At 36.7% G+C, this 17,500-nt stretch overlaps 2 protein-coding genes across 3 annotated transcripts in view; both read left to right on the forward strand.

Annotated features, from left to right (window-relative positions):
- The window catches only part of LOC311087319 (protein NLRC3-like), a 143,318-nt gene extending 134,934 nt beyond the window's left edge, over window positions 1-8,384 (forward strand). Inside the window, exons 1-7 of one of the 2 annotated variants that reach the window (XM_084120644.1) lie at window positions 575-847; window positions 1,503-1,631; window positions 2,191-2,298; window positions 2,656-2,760; window positions 3,023-3,116; window positions 3,397-3,592; window positions 3,687-8,384. In XM_084120644.1, the coding sequence (XP_083976770.1) occupies window positions 1,573-1,631; window positions 2,191-2,298; window positions 2,656-2,760; window positions 3,023-3,116; window positions 3,397-3,592; window positions 3,687-5,521 (2,397 nt within the window). In that variant the 5' untranslated portion in view covers window positions 575-847; window positions 1,503-1,572 and the 3' untranslated portion in view covers window positions 5,522-8,384. Of the gene's footprint in view, window positions 1-574; window positions 848-1,502; window positions 1,632-2,190; window positions 2,299-2,655; window positions 2,761-3,022; window positions 3,117-3,396; window positions 3,593-3,686 lie in introns of those variants that run through there. The other variant, XM_084120645.1, reaches the window with a different exon arrangement.
- Window positions 1-17,500, forward strand: part of LOC311087311 (uncharacterized protein) — a 595,635-nt gene that overhangs the window by 239,511 nt on the left and 338,624 nt on the right. The gene's annotated exons all lie outside the window — the stretch shown is intronic.

Below are 17,500 nucleotides of genomic sequence, written 5' to 3' on the forward strand. Positions count from 1 at the left end.
GTGGGCGGAGTGAATGATGACGGTGATTGAGGACTGATTGAGGGTGTAATCCTGACAATTTAAAGCCATTCCACATAATTCTGCAGATTTTTCCAAAAATTCTGCACAGAAATCACAAAAAAAGTCCGAAGATTCTGTGTGGCCCTGATTATGGGATAAATATTTGATAATTATGGGATAATAATGGGATTATGGGAAAATTTTCGTGGACAGAGGACAGGCTGCCAAGGGCATAAAGGCAATGCAATTCCCTTTAAAAAAACAGGAAAAGATTCTTCATAATACATGTTTATGTGATAAGTGTCGGGGAGCAGAAACTAGAAAATTAATAGTATGTCCTAATACAAAACAAAAGGACTGAATGTATAATACAAACCTCAGGATGTCAGTCATTTACAATATCCAGCATCTTAGATAATTGTCCAGAAACAGGGAATATAACAGATGCACTGTTGCAATGTCTATTTAAGAGGTTTTAAACAGGATTTAGAGATATATGTGGTATAATATCCCGCTCCAGTGCAGTAGGTGTCGGTGTGCAACTGTTCAGCTGTTCCAAACCCTCCTGTAAAACACACGAAGAAGAGGAAAACAAAAGGAACCACACCTGTAGACACCTAAACCTGTTGCTCACTGGATTTGATCTGATCAGTGATCCAGAAAATATTTCTACAGATATCAATTTAGCACAATGCCTACCAAATCTAATAACACGGCCATTTATGTGTTTAATCCACAATCCATCGAGACCAGCAAGAGATTCTGAGAACGACGCGCGTGGACTGACAACAAGCGTTACTGAGTTTAAAATACTTATAAATTCTCTTCTTAGTGGACAAGACTGCAAGTAAGTTTAATACATTCTCCATTACAGTCATTTGTAAGTATTAGGAACTTCATATTGTATATTAAGCGAGATTTAAATGCCCTTCTGCTACTCCGAACAGACGAAGATTCTGCCAGAAATTGCAATCTTTTGAAGTTAAAACACAAAAAGTTTTAGTGAGAAAGGTTTATTGAAAACAAATATGTTTCTGAAAGTTTTCTCCCATTTCCTCTTCCGTTTTAGGCTGTTGTTTTTGTGATGTGAAATCGAAAGTATTTTTTGTCATTTAAAAGTAATGAAATCAATCATCATTGTGAACTTGAAGGAATGATCCAATGACAAATGATTCAACAATTAATAAAGATTGGGTAAATATGATTGTAAAATTATATCAAACTATAATAGAGAATATAACAAATCAGCTTCAATTTTCCCACTCATAGTTTTAAACAATTGCTTTTCCCCAATGAATTAATATTTAGAGTCAGTTAAACTCATTAAACAATCAGAAATGATTAAGACCATTCGGTTATTTTACATGGCAATATATTTGTCTGTAACTCACTTTATTTTATAGATTGTTTTTGCTGTTGCTGTTGTTGATGATAACTCAGCGTTCTTCATTATTGCCTTAAATAAGATGTTCTTCATCTGTGTAAAATGGTGTAATTTCCAGGTGATTCTGAAGGATTGAGTGTTTTCAGAAAGCAGTGCTGATCAGTTTTCAGTGTCAGTTTAGCTGCAGTATGTCAGAGGAAAGAGGAAAGGACTCCCTCTCTCAGATGAGTCTCTCAGAGAAACACAGGTAAGACTGCGTCTGTTTTCATCAGTTTAAACTCGACTGGACTTTGTGTTTCCCTATCAAATAACTAAACTTTAAGCATTGTTTTATATTTGCACATGCTTTGGACAACTTCAATTTTTAACTTCTTAAATTAACTCTGACAAGCCCTGTTTGCTCTATAGACAATATCACAGTTAATAATTTGTTAATAACCTTCTATACGCTGAATTAATCCAAATAGATTACTTTGGTTTTTAGATCATAAAATTATTGATAGACATTAGTAAAAAACTATACACTTAGTAAACAATTATACACTTTTCTGTCAATAAATAAAAACTTGACATGGTCTCTTAATTTAGAGTGAAGTATTTTTAAACATATTTAATCTCTCTAATGTATATTAAAGAAATCGTTATAATAATGTGAGCTAGTAAAATAAAATAGTACTTAACTAAAAACTGTAAATTGTGTGAGTGTGTGTATTTCTGTGGAAGATTAGATAAAGACACAGATGTTTTTTAGACACAGTTGATCCTCCTTTACTAAAGTGTTTTCTCTCTGTTCTTTGTGTCATCAGTGTAAGATCAGGCTCACATGTGTCCAGCTCTGTGTCTCTGAAGAGTGATCGGTCTAAACATGGAGAGTTACCAAACTTCAGTGAGAAAACACCATCATCTAATAAAAGGTATTTTGTGTGTTTATATTACATTATATTGTTTTATTATTTGCCCAAAGGTGGTGTATGTGATTGAATTTGACCGAATAAAACAATAATTCACAATAAAACTCAATTCCTGGGAATGTTATGAAACTCATTCCAGTCACACAACTGAACAGGCAGCCACAAGGAGACACAAATTCACTATGCAAAACAGATCATGAAACTAAACATGTATATATTTATCCATCAAACCGTAGTTATAAATGAACAAATACACAGCTATACTGCATTTAATTACTATTTGCAACATTAAACCTTTTCAAATGAGACTAAAGTATCTCCTTTACTAAAGTGTTTTCTCTCTGTTCTTTGTGTCATCAGTTTAAGATCAGGCTCACATGTGTCCAGCTCTGTGTCTCTGAAGAGTGATCGGTCTAAAGGATTAGTACCAAACTTCAGTGAGAAAACACCATCATCTAATAAAAGGTATTTCATGAGTTTCAATTTTTTTGTCACACGTTGACTGTTTAAAAAGTGTATCAGCGAAAACCAATCATAAAACATTTTTAGATCCAATATTTATCATTATTTATCATTGATTCATTTATCATGATATTTATCATTGAATACTCTGATAAATATTTGATCTGATAAATATGTATCAGAGTATTCACAGCTAATGCTTTTTTCTCTTTCTGTGATAATGTTGCCCAGAAAATCTGTATTTATTTTATTTATTTGATTACAGGCTTCAATGTGAGACATTAGACTCAGACGTTCAGACTCACAGGAAGAGATTCAAACAGGAGAATTTCAAAGAAAATCTTCTAGGGATATTCCACGTAGGAAAACACATTTTTATAAATGTTTAATATTTACATCAAAAAAATATGTTAGCAAACATATAACAAATTTAATGTAATTCCTCCAGATCACAATTGTTCCTTTGAAGCACTTCTATATTTTTCATTTTTCTATTTGTTAAAAATATCAGCTTAACATGTTAGTCTTTTAACTGGATTCTTTTTTATAGATATTATAGTTATTGAATAAATTGTGTTGACCAAATGTAGATGTACAATTTGGTTTAAATTGTTTCTTTTTTCTTACTTTTGTTTGTAGGATCTTGAGAGCAAAATAATCACATTTCTGAAAAATGAGCTGGAGAAGTTTAAGAAAATATTGCAAAATGAGAACACACAACACTTTGTGAAGGACTTTATTGAGAACAGATGCAGTATCAAAGAATCAGCTCTTGATCTCACACTACATTACCTGAGAGAGATGAAGCAAGATGAAGCTGCTGATGCTCTAGAAGGTAAGAGACTCATGATCATCTGTCTGATTGTCTCTTATAAATGTAGGAGAGAAAATGAAGACTAAAACTATCTATGTTCTGTTCCTGTGTTTAGATGAGCTGTTCTTCATTCATCAGCTGAAATGTGGCCTAAAGAAGAAGTATCAATGTGTGTTTGAAGGAATTGCGAAGCAAGGTGACTCCACACTTCTGAATAACATCTACACAGATCTCTATATCACTCAGGGTGGCAGTGAACAGGTCAATACTGAACATGAGGTGAGACAGATTGAAGTTGCTTCCAGGCGTCATGAAGCACAAGAGATACAGGTTGAATGCACAAATTTGTTTGAAGCTCCTGAACAAGACAAGGAGATCCGAACTGTACTGACAAAAGGAGTTGCTGGCATCGGGAAATCAGTCTCTGTGCAAAAGTTTGTTCTGGACTGGGCTGAAGGAAAAGAAAATCAAGATATCAGCTTCATATTTCCTCTTCCATTCAGAGAGATGAACTTAATGGAGAAAGAAAAACTGAGTTTGATGAACCTTGTAACTCGATTTTTCCCAGAGACAAAAGGACTGAACTTTACAAGAAGGAATCAATTCAAAGTGCTGTTCATCCTTGATGGACTGGACGAATGTCGCCTTCCTCTGAAGTTTGATTGTAATGAGACGTGGCGTGATGTATCGTCACCAGCCTCTCTGGATGTTCTCCTAACGAACCTCATGAAGGGAAATCTGCTTCCTTCTGCTCTCATCTGGATCACCACCAGACCAGCAGCTGCCAGTAAGATTCCTCCTGACTGTATCGACCGGCTGACAGAGATACGAGGATTCAGTGATGCACAGAAGCAAGAGTACTTCAAAAAAAGATTCACAGATCAGAATCAGGCCAACACAATCCTAGATCACATTAAACAATCAAAGAGTCTCTTTATCATGTGCCACATCCCAGTCTTCTGCTGGATTTCAGCCACGGTTCTCCAGAACATTCTGGAGGAGAAAAGAAATAATGATGTGAAAAACACTCAGGCTGATGAGATCTCTAAAACACTGCAGGAATCAAACACTGAAGACACTCCCAAGACTCTGACACAAATGTACACACACTTTCTCCACTTTCAGATCCAGCAGAGCCGCCGAAAGTATGATGGAGAATACACACCAGATGTTTCCTGGGATAAAGACACCATCCTTTCACTGGGGAAACTGGCGTTTCATCAGCTGGAAAGCAGCAACCTGATCTTCTATGACACAGACCTGGAAGCCTGTGGTATTGACGTCTATAAGGCATCAGTGTACTCAGGCATGTGTACCCAGATCTTTAAGGAGGAAACAGGGATCGTTCTTGGTACCATGTACTGCTTTGTTCACTTGAGCATTCAAGAGTTTATTGCAGCCCTTTATGCACATCTGTTTCTGGACATCAACAAGACAAGTGTGTTTGATCATGAGTCTACAGAACAGGAAAACAGAAATGAAACCATGATTGATTTACTCAAGACTGCAGTGGACAAGGCGCTCGAGAGTGACAATGGACACCTGGACCTTTTCCTTCGCTTCCTCCTCGGTCTGTCACTCCAGTCCAATCGACGACTCTTACGAGGTCTGTTGACACAGCAAGATGGAAATGACCAGAGAAACAAGGAAATAGTTCAGTACATCAAGCAGAAATTAGAAGATGATCTTCCTGCAGAGAGATCCATCAATCTGTTCTACTGTCTGAATGAACTGAACGACCAAACTCTGGTGAAAGAGATTCAGACCCACCTTAGCAAAGGAAGTCTCTCATCTGGTGACCTTTCACCTGCCCAGTGGTCTGCTTTAGCCTTTGTGTTGTTGACATCAGAGGAGGAGCTGGAGGAGTTTGAGCTTCAGAAATTCAAGAAATCAGACGAGTGTCTCATTAGATTATCGGCAGTCATCAAAACCTCCAGAAGAGCTCTGTAAGTCTTTTAATATATTTTTTTATGTTTTGTGCTCATCTGAAAAATGTCTGTATCTACATTACTCTATAGTGATTCCCCATCATGAACATGAACTTATCCCTGTAAAGCCTGACATATGAAATAACAGTCTGAATTTTTTTTTTTTTTTTTTGTGGAGACAGTTTATCAAACCTTTAGACAAAATATAAAAGACTATGTAAAAATGGCTACAGGCCACGCGGGAGTGTCATGGAATTATGTGGGAGGATATTAGACTGTCCGTGTTTCCCGATGATGAGGGCACTGGCTGAAAAAAGAAAGATGTTCCTGCCTGCCAAGAAAGCGCTTCAACAGCTAAATATAAGATACACGCTTGCTTTCCCCGCTACACTGAGATTTAATAGGAAAGGTAGAAATCATAGTTTCACCAGCACTGAGGAAGCGGAACGCTTCATCAGCACATTGCGCAAAGATGAGACATAAATAGGTATGTCGACAGTGGCTTATGGACGACAAGGAATATATAAAAGTCAACCATGGGTGGAAATCAAACACAAGTGGGTTTTGAGCTTTAGATGGTATGCTGCCTGAGCAGCGTGCAGCTGGTCAGTGACATAACCAGCTGCATATGGGGTGCCCCACGGACAAATAGGAGTTATGTTCTGTTGTTGCATGTTATATTTGCAACACTTTTGTTGTTTTCATGTTTTGGCCTAAAGACCAGAGACCGGTCGGAGCTCCCAGTTTGTGTTTTGAGGGAGCATTTTAAGTTACTTAAAGGTGTTTGTGTTGTTTTTTGTGAATTTTTCATGACAAAGTTTACTACTAAGAATTCATTATTTTATTGGCTAGGCAACAATGTCTATATAAGTATAAATACACAGTGGTGTTTTTTTTTTCTCCTCCTCTCTCCCTTTCTCCTAATGTCAATATTACATAGTGCGCTATGGTGGGAAATCATATAATATGCATGTCTTGGAACATAAAAGGCTGTGGGAGTCCTATAAAAAGAGGCAAAGTTATGACTTATTTGAAACATCAATGAGTGGATTTAGCATTTATTCAGGAAACACACTTTAAAGGGGAAGAGGCTCTAAAATTGAAGTATGGATGGGTTGGACACGTATTTCATAGCTCCTTTTCCAGCAAACGGAATGGCGTCTCTATATTAGTGAACAAGAATTTAAATTTTATTCTGACTGGTGAGGTCAAAGATGATGAGGGGAGAATGGTCTGTGTACAGGCTACGTTAAATGGTACCGCGGTGGTGCTATGTAACATCTATGCTCCAAATATAGGGGATCCTAATTTTTTCTATGAATTAAATAAGACTTTGGGGGATATGGATGCCCAAATAACATTAGCCGGAGATTTTAATCAAGTTTGGGATGCTTTTATAGATAAAATTAAATCTAGAGACCAAACATATCCTAAAGACAGAGCGGCAATTCACATGATGAGTGTAGATAATGGATTAGTGGATATTTGCCGTCTGGTGAATCCTTGCGAGAGGGAATACACCTTCTATTCACATTGTCATGAATCCCATTCCAGAATTGATATGTTTCTGATTTTGAACACCATGACAAAGAATGTTACACACTGCAAGATAAATGCTATTGCGTTATCCGATCACGCAGCCGCGAAGTTAGGCATTGATATTAACTGCGACAAAGATAGAAAAGGCAGATGGAGATTAAACACCTCACTGCAACTCTTCACTTCTTCATCATTGAAAGAAGATTTACAGTCTTTCTTCGAAATTAATACTGGTAGTACTGATAAAAGATCAACTGAATGGGAGGCATGTAAGGCATATGTTAGAGGGAAGATAATAGGTTATGCATCTAAAAGGAAACGGGAGGACTGGGACAGAATACAGGAATTAGATAACAAAATTAAAAATTATGAAAAATAATTATCCCAACGTTTTTCAAACCAATTGTATCAAGATATTTGTAAACTAAAATTTGAGGAATTCCAGGAAATTCATAATAAAAAGGTGGAATATGCCTTATTTAGATTGGGAACTACTTTCTATGAGGAAGGGGAGAAAACTGGTAAACTGCTTGCCAGACAGTTGAAGCAAAAGAATACATCTAATTTAACCCCCTGAGGTCGGCTATCGCGCCGGCGCGATAGGCTCGTTTTTTTCCTTATCAGTGCAAAAAAAAAAATATATATATATATTCATTTTTATCTTATATGCTTGTGTTGTACATCAATCGATCCTGTTTAGTGTGTATTTTTTTTGTGTATACTCATAATAAAAATAAAGTGTTGTGCTTTTCGCCAAATAAAGAAAAATAAACATGATGCGAGTTCTGCCTATACTCTCCGTCAGTGAAGTCAATTCTGAAACGCGTCCGAAAATGAACTGTAACTCAGCGAATACTCAGTCAAACAGACATACAGACACACAGGCATGAAGCTTGAATTCTCTTCTTTTAAATGAAGTATTTTTATAAAAAACTTTTTATAAAAAACAAATATTCACAGTTTATGTAATATGTATGTAAAGACAGAGATGTCAGTCGTTCTCATCTCAGCTAATTAAGTTTTAATGTGACTCCGCCCACGGAGACAGCGCGCTATTCAAACGCAAATGTGAGGCGATCCATACAAACCTGTGAAAGGCCCACATCAGCTGGATAAGGCCGGTGACACACTGGATGCGTGGCGTAACCCCTCATTTACACCGCACACATCTGCGGCGCATTACGGCTGCGACACGGCTACCGGAGCTGATCGCGCCCATTCTCAATGCTTGTGTTTACACCGGCCGCGACGTGGCGCGTTTCAGAAGCTTCCCAGAAGCGGCTCTCCGCGCCGCTTCGCTAAATATAGGCGCCTAGTCTATTTCTGATGGACGCGCGTCCAAGTCGCACCGGAAATACAAAATAAAAGTAAAAAAATCATTGTCAAATTCAAAATAAACACCCTGTGCAAACTCCCTAATGTATTACACACCAATATCCTTGGTAGAAACCATAGACTGTATGGTAGAAACCCAAAAATCAAGAAAAACTACGTCGGACAGGCAAATCACGTGGTCTCGCTCATCTAGTCACTCCGCTTCTGAAATGCTCCTGGTGTGAGTTGGCACCGCGTGGAGGACGGAATAAAACCTTGTCGCAGACGTAATGCACCGCACACGTGTGCAGTGTAAAGCATCTCAGCTGTGTGGCGTGTCCGTTTTTATTTCGGCTCCCATGTTAACAGTTTAGAGCTTGCACACTGCCTGCGTGAGAGGCGCGTCTAAAACGCATGCATGCTAGAAATAGAACCGACGCCTATTTTTCACGCGACACGCAAGCGTCTTGGAAGTGTTTCCATGCAAAATTGAATAGGAAAATCTGTTTATATGTCATTTTGACACGAATACATATTAATAAATGTCATTTTGATGTTTAAAAGTGTCTAGGTTTTGACATAAATGCAAATATAAATGTAATTTTACAAAATATTATCGATTTTCAAATACTGCTGTATTGAATGAACAGCTTTTAGCAAACTCTATTGCTATACTGAGATGAGGAATATATACTGTAGCCTATGTGTTTTGTCAAAAATAAAGTCATCAACTAACTAATGAATCCTTTACTTTGAAATACGTATGATAAAATGTATACTTTAGTTTTGAAAGACATTGACTAGTTTTGAATAGATTATAAAGTTTTTACTGTACAATAGAGAATTAACTGCACAATTACTAGACATGTTTACCTTGGATATTATACAATTTGCAAGCACAATTTGTGGAAAAATAAAAAAAATTGCGATGCTTCCAACTGTGAACCAATTTGGTAGTGTGTATATATATATATATATATATATATATATATATATATATATATATATATATATACAGTGCTATGCATAAGTGAATACACCCATGCTAAAGTTGACTAAAAAGAGGAATAAAAAATCATATTTTGGAAATTGAACGTAATGCCTTAATTTAAAAAATTAGGAAAAATCCAACCTTTAAGGACACCAATTTTCTTTGTGAATGAATAATGTATCGTAAATAAATAAATGTTCTTCCTTAAAATACATGGTGCATAAGTTAGTACACCCCTATGTTAAATTCCCATAGAGGCAGGCAGATTTTTATTTTTAAGTATTTTTTTTTATTTTATTTTTAGGATACTATGCATCCTGATAAAGTTCCCTTGGCCTTTGGAATTAAAATAGCCCCACATCATCACATAGCCTTCACCATACCTAGAGATTGGCATGGTTTTATTTCAGTTAGCCTAAAAGCTAGTTTGATTTGCATTGAGAGATGATCTTATGGAAAGTACCCCATGCCAATCTCTAGGTATTGTGAAGGCTATGTGATGATGTGGGGCTATTTTAATTCCAAAGGCCAAGGGAACTTTATCAGGATGCATAGTATCCTACATTTTTTTTTTTTAAATACTTAAAAATAAAAATCTGCCTGCCTCTAGGCGATGACATCCATTAGTCAAAAGTCTTATTGACACATATTTAGTATGTGTTTTGTGGCCTTATTTCAGAAACTTTCATTTTTAGTTTTTTCAATAACCATGCATAAACATTATTCTCTCAAAAATGAAAACATGTACATACATGTGGCTCACATATTATGGTAGCCCTGTTTGTGCTATATAGAGTGAATTTACACCTTTGCCATTAATTTGTTTATAAGCAACTGAAAAAAGCACAAATGTCAGGGCATGTCAGAACATCTCAAGGACCCCAAAAACACCTCAGACCCCAGAGGGTTAATAACCACTATTAAGAGAGGAAACACAATAGTATCATCAACAAAGGAGATAAATGATGTATTACAGAAGTTTTACAAAGATTTATATACTGCTGATATTAGTCCTAAACAAGAAGAATTGCTTAGTTTTTTCTCCAAGCTCAAAATGCCTAAGTTGTCCCCAGAGGAGATGAATATGTTAGAAGGCCCAATAACAGAACTTGAAGTCAGAAAAGCTGTATCTATTATGCGGAATGGAAAGTCAGCAGGGTTAGATGGGCTCCCGGTTGAATATTATAAGCAGTATATAGACTTACTTGCACCCATTTTAACAGAAGTATATAATGAGGCATATACTAGTGGATCTCTACCCTCCTCTTTTAACGATGCACTAATTTCGGTGATTCCTAAGAAAGATCGGGACCCCACCGAACCCTCAAATTATCATCCAATAAGTTTGATCAATGTAGACTGTAAGATCCTTAGTAAAATTCTTGCTTGGTTAGCGAAGGTGTTATCCAACATTATAAATCCTGATCAAGTTGGATTTATGATCAAATAGATCGTCAACAGATAACATGAGAAGATTACTAATTTGTCTAAACAGAAAAAAAATGCAGACCCAATTGTTGACCTCTCACTTGACGCAGAGAAAGCGTTTGATCGGGTTCACTGGGAATTTCTATTAACAACGCTGTTAAATTTTGGGTTTGGGCCCTGTTTCATCAAGTGGGTTCAAATATTATATAAGACACCCAAGGCATGCGTGATTATTAATGGCATAGTTTCCCCATCTTTTGACCTCACCAGTGGGACACGACAGGGGTGCCATTATTGTTTAATATCACACTGGAACCACTGGCCATTGCTATTAGGGCTGATACAAACATCCCAGGTGCTCAGGGAGGCAATAAAGAACTCAAATTGTTTTTATATGCCGATGACATTCTGGCCTTGGTAAAAGATCCAGATAAGTCCTTACCCCACTTAATGGGGACAGTTCAATCATATTCTAAAGTATCTGGATATAAAATTAACTGGAAAAAGTCGGAAGCTACGCCTATATCCGGAATATGTAACGCAAGTATGGTAACTAAATTTGGCTTTAGCTGGATCCCAAGAGGTATAAAATATTTGGGTATCAGGATAAGCAGGGAGTTAGAAGAGATTCCTCTGCTTAATCTGGTAGAGGAACTGCTACAAATAATTTGGACAAATGGGGAAAAATTCAGTCAACTTTATGGGGGAAGGTGAATATAATTAAGATGGTGGTCTCGTCTCAACTTAACTACGTCCTTATGATGCTACCACTTACAGTACCACAGTTGATCTTTAATCAGTATGACATAATGGTTAAACGTTTCCTATGGAATGGGAAAAGGCCCAGGATAAAGTTTAATAAATTATGTGCATCTCAGGATAAGGGAGGGTTGGGATTACCAGACCCTCGGCTCTATCAGATATCCTTTGAAATGGCCCAATTGGCCAATCATTGGAATAATAATACTCAGTTAGACTGGGTTACTATTGAGAAGACCTTATCATGGCCATACAGCCCTATAGCTGCCATCACACCAGTCCCTAAAAAGACTGGTTGTGATGTGGAGGATTTGTCTAACTATAGGCCTATTGCCCATCTACCTTTTCTAGCTAAGGTCTTGGAACGAGTTGTAGCTGGCCAGCTACAGCAATACCTGTCCATTAACAATCTCCTAGAACCATTTCAGTCCGGATTTAGATCAGGCCATAGTACTGAGACTGCTCTCGTCCGGGTCACAAATGATCTTCTTATTTCTGCTGATATAGGTGCCTGTAGTATTTTAGTATTGTTGGACATCACGGCTGCTTTTGATACAATATCTTTATGAAATTTATGAAATTTATTGATGAGGATAACCCCTTGAGATGAAACATCTCGTTTTCGAGGGGGTCCTCGAAACATAGACAAAGATAATACAACACATATACATTCACACTCACAAAAGCTCTCCCTCGTCCCACCTCACCTGACCCAACAAGTCATTATTGGAAACAAATCCATGTATAAAACACATTGTGATGTTTGGATGCATGACAACATTTACATATACATATCTCAGACTCACACCCAAACCCATACTCACATATATACACATAAATAAGAAAAAAGGACAAAAAGCAACCCACATATTGGGTATAGAAAACCAAAATCAAGAAAAACAATTACAATTTGATTGCAAATAAACAAAAAGAGATGTTTTGAAGGAACGAAAGGAAGTAACAGATCTTAGAGACCCAGGTAGACTATTCCATTCTGAGGGGGCTTTAAAATTGAAGGCACATCTACCACTCTCTTTAGAGATGTTTGGCACAGTAAAAGAGAGATATTCAGTGTGTCTCAATCTATAACTGGGTCTATATGGAATTAAGTATTCCTTCAAGTAAGAGGGGTAATCATAGTACATAAATTTGAAGATGACCTGATACCAGTGATACTGTCTTCTGGCTTTTGGTGATAATAAATTCAATGAGTCATACATTACACAATGGTGAGTGGTAAATGGGCATCTCAACACAAACCTACATATATTATTGAAAGCAACATTTAATGCTTTCAAATTTGCTTCGGATGCGTTTTGATAGACAACATCTGCATAATCTAGTATGGGAAATATTAATTGTGACACAATTCTTAACCTGATTAATTGAGTAAAACAGTTAATAGAACGATATAATATTCGTAAATTATAGTTAATCTTTTTTACTACAGAATTAATATGACACCTAAAGGAAAGTTGGGAGTCAAGCCAAAGGCCCAGATATTTAAATTCATCAACTTGTACAAGTAGAGTATCATCTAAGAATTTAATTGAAAGATTATTATCTTGCTTCCGTATAGCTGATCTAGTGGGGAACAATATACTATATGATTTATTCTTATTCAATAGAAGATGGTTAGATTGGAACCAGTGTTGAATAGCATTGAAGTTAGATTGTAATGAGGATTGAATCTTAGAACCAGTCACATTAGATGAATAAATCACTGTGTCATCTGCATATAAATGAATACAACAGTCTGAGCAAATTAGAGGAAGATCATTAATAAATAAAGAAAATAAAAGAGGCCCTAAAGAAGAGCCTTGAGGAACACCTTTCTCCATTATTAAGGACTGAGATACATAACCATTTACATAGACACACTGACGTCTACAGTGTAGATAAGAATTAAACCAAAGTAGAGATTGTTTAGAAAGGCCTATCGCATATAACTTATCAAGAAGCAAATAGTGATCTACCATATCAAAGGCCTTAGTAAGATCTATGAATATTGCACCAGTTGACATGTTATTGTCTAGGGAAGATAAAACATCGTTGGTAAATTTTAGAAGAGCAGTAGTTGTGGAGAAGTTTGGTCTGAAACCAGATTGGTTTGGTGACAAAATAGAAAATTCATTAATATATTTAAATAATTGTTTAAATATTAGTTTTTCGAATACTTTTGCTATACTACTAATGATAGAAATAGGTCTGTAGTTGTTGAGATCAAGTGTATCTCCAACTTTATGTATTGGTGTAACTCTGGCAGATTTCCACATTAATGGAACCACCGAGGTGGATAAAGATAAATTAAATAAATCTGATAAAGGAAATGCCAGTACATGAGACGCAAGCTTAATAAACTTAATCTCCAGACCATCTGGATCTGTACCATTGCCTGACTTTAGTTCATAGATTACCTGCTGAACGTCAGTAGGATATATTGTAGCAAATGAAAAGGAACTGTTAGGCTCATCTGCCAAACCAAAGAAAGGAAAATGAGAAAATTTTGAGCTACAAATAGAGGAAAAGTGTTGGTTGAAAGCATTGGCAACTACGGAAGGATCACTGATAACCTCATTATTAACTTTAATTTTGGTAGCAATGCTTTTAGAAGAATTGTGTAATAAAGAATTAAGACTTTTCCAGAAATTCTTAGAATTATTGAAGTTATTAGACAGAGAGTTTTTATAATAATTCGATTTAGCATTTCTTGTTTTAGTCGTACACGTATTTCTTAATTGTTTATATGCAGCCAGATCTACTAAGTCCTTTGACAGGCGGTACTTTTCCCATGCCTTATCTCTTTGTTTGAAAAGATGTATCAAGTCAGCATCAATCCATGGTAAATGTCGACCCTTAACCTTTACTGATATCCAAGGGGCATGTTTATCAATTACTTTGAGAACTTCCGTATAAAAAAAATTCCAAGCATCCTCAACAAAAGGGATAAGATGGAACCTATTCCAGTTTATTTCTAATAAATCTTGGATAAAAAAGTCAGTGTTAAGATGTTTACTCTGTCTTATCCTGATCACCTTGGGTGGTAGGCGAGGTAATCTGATTTTCCATACACAGAAGACCATGGAATGATCACTGAAGCAATCGGGTAGGACACCAGATTCAATAATTCTGTTAGAGTGGGTGACCAAAATCCAGTCCAACAAAGATTTGGATCTATGGTCAACCCTGGTAGGTTCTCTAATTAATTGAGTCAGATTTAAACCTTCAAAATAATTTCTATCATTTAAAGATGACCGATCTAACCAGTTAATGTTAAAATCACCAAGGATAATCATCTCATTTGAGTTACCCATAGATTTTATGGTAGTGCCTATGCAGTGTATTGACTCTGTTGGGGAGTTTGGAGGTCTGTAAATGTTCCCTATAATTAGCTGTTTATTTACATGTAAACTAATTTTAACAAAAAGACATTCAAAGTATACTGGGTTTTCCTTAGGAGGTATAAACTCAGATGATAAAGTTGAGGAAACATAAATAGCTACCCCTCCTCCTCGAGTACCCCTATCAGCTCTATACAGAACATAACCATCCAGTTTAATTTCCTCATCTAATATATTATTATTCAACCAAGTCTCAGACAGTGTGATAACTTTAGGTTTATTATAGACAAGCCAGGCCCTTAAAAGATCGATTTTATGTGGTAAACTCCTTATGTTCAGGTGGATGACAAATAAACCTTTACCCATGTTGACTATTCAGAAACATAAAAAAAACGGTTGGGAGGAGTGGGGGTGAGCAACATACACACGCACACGCACACACACACACACACACACACCAGTCAAAAACCGGTTAGGCCAAAACATAACAAAATACAGATACAGTCTGCCAAGTTTCTCATAAGAATTACATGAAGTGATAAATAGCCAAATATTAGATCATTTTTCATGCAAAAATAATAATTTGAGTCAAGCTGATTCACAGCCGTTAGTAATGTGAAATAGAATAATACAATGGCCAACATCATTATAATAAAAAAAAAAAAAATAAAAAAAAATATGAAGGCCAAAATTAGGTTAATCGGCCTGAGAAACAGGTAGCTCACTTCAATAAATGTATATGCCTTTCATGCCACAAATAACAACCAAATCGCGATAAACTCTTTTAGTTTGATACCTCTCAAGTTCAATGAGACGAGTGTAGTCAGTCTTTCTGTGAGTGAGCCTCAAAATCCCGAAGGAAGGACTCCGCATCTCCAGGACTTTTGAACAGGACTACTTTGCCCGCTGCAATGATCCTCAGTATGGCGAGATATAGAAGAGAATATTCCATCTTAAGTTCACGGAGTTTTTTATTGATATCATCAAACTGCCGACGTTTGTGGACAGTGCCGGCATGATATCTCATGCTGTCCTTCTTGAAAGACTGTCTGTATGGCTAGGAATCTCTGGTACTGCTTTTGAATGGTTTACATCTTATCTCACTGATCGTTTCCAGTTTGTGTCTTTGGGGGAAAACAAATCTTTACCAACACTAGTTCAGCAGGGTGTCCCACAAGGTTCTGTGCTTGGTCCCATCTTATTTAGCATCTATATGTTGCCTCTGGGTGACATCATTCGTAAGCTTGGGTTAGGTTTTCATTGTTATGCTGACGATACGCAGATCTATATCAGCATGCACCCTAATCCTAATCTTGCAGTTACAGCCCTTAGCACCTGCTTGGATGAGATAAAAGCCTGGATGCATGACAATTTTCTTAAGCTTAACCAGGCAAAAACAGAACTCCTTTTCGCCGGTACTTCAACATCTTTACTTAAACTTAACATTTCTGAGCTCAGTACTGTAAATGACATTGTTACACCGTCTCTTCAAGTGCGCAATCTTGGCGTTATTTTCTACCCTGAACTTATGTTCGATGCACATATAAAAAAGGTATCAAAAACTGCATTTTGCCATCTTAGAAATATTGCTAGACTACGTCTATTTCTATCGCTGCCAGATGCAGAAAGGCTTATTCACGCCTTTATTACGTCGAGGCTCGATTACTGCAATGCACTCTACTCTGGTCTCCCAAATAAATCCATCCAAAAATTACAATATATTCAAAATTCTGCTGCCCGGGTATTGACACATACAACCACTCGTCAACATATTTCTCCGGTACTCTTTGATCTGCATTGGCTACCGATACAAGCACGTATCGAATTCAAAATATTGATTTTAACGTATAAAGCTATTCATGGGACGGCCCCTGCATATCTCTGCAGTTTAGTTACCGCTCATACTCCGGCTCGCTCTCTCCGCTCTTCCAGGTCATGCATCCTCCAGCAGCCTCGATATAAACTAAAGTCCATGGGTGGTCGAGCATTCTCGGTCTCAGCACCACGTCTATGGAATGCTCTACCACCGGAAATTAGAGACTCTCCAACATTGGATTGTTTTAAGAACTCTTTAAAGACACACCTTTTTAGAGCTGCTTACTGTAACTGAATGTGACTTTTTATTGTATTTCCTTGTTGTTGTTATTCTCTTTGTATATTGTAGCACTTTGAGTCTAAGAAAAGCGCGTTAGAAATAAAATGTATTATTATTATTATTATTATTATTATTGAGCACTTGTATCAGTGTTTAGACACAACCACAAATCCTATCATGAAGCACTCATATCGGGAATTCACCCATATATTGGAAGAAATGGCATATGAATGGCTTGTGTACTGTGACAGATCTGTTTGAGCAGGGTGTATTTATGTCTTATAATAATCTTGTACAGAAGTATAATTTAAAGGGAAAATATCATTTCTGGAAATATCTTCAAATTAGAAAATGTGTTTCTGCAAAAATCAAGCACATGGACGAAAACCATATCTTGGACTTCCTAACATTGCCTCATCCACAACAAAAAGCCTCTATATTCTACAGGACGGCCAACCATGTGTTCAGCAATGACTGCATTAATTTAAAGACAATATGGGAAAAGGACATTGGGATTGTAATCGGGGACGAAGA

This window comes from Abramis brama (assembly GCF_963993115.1).
Source record: "Abramis brama genome assembly, chromosome: 7".
Lineage (NCBI taxonomy): Eukaryota > Metazoa > Chordata > Actinopteri > Cypriniformes > Leuciscidae > Abramis > Abramis brama.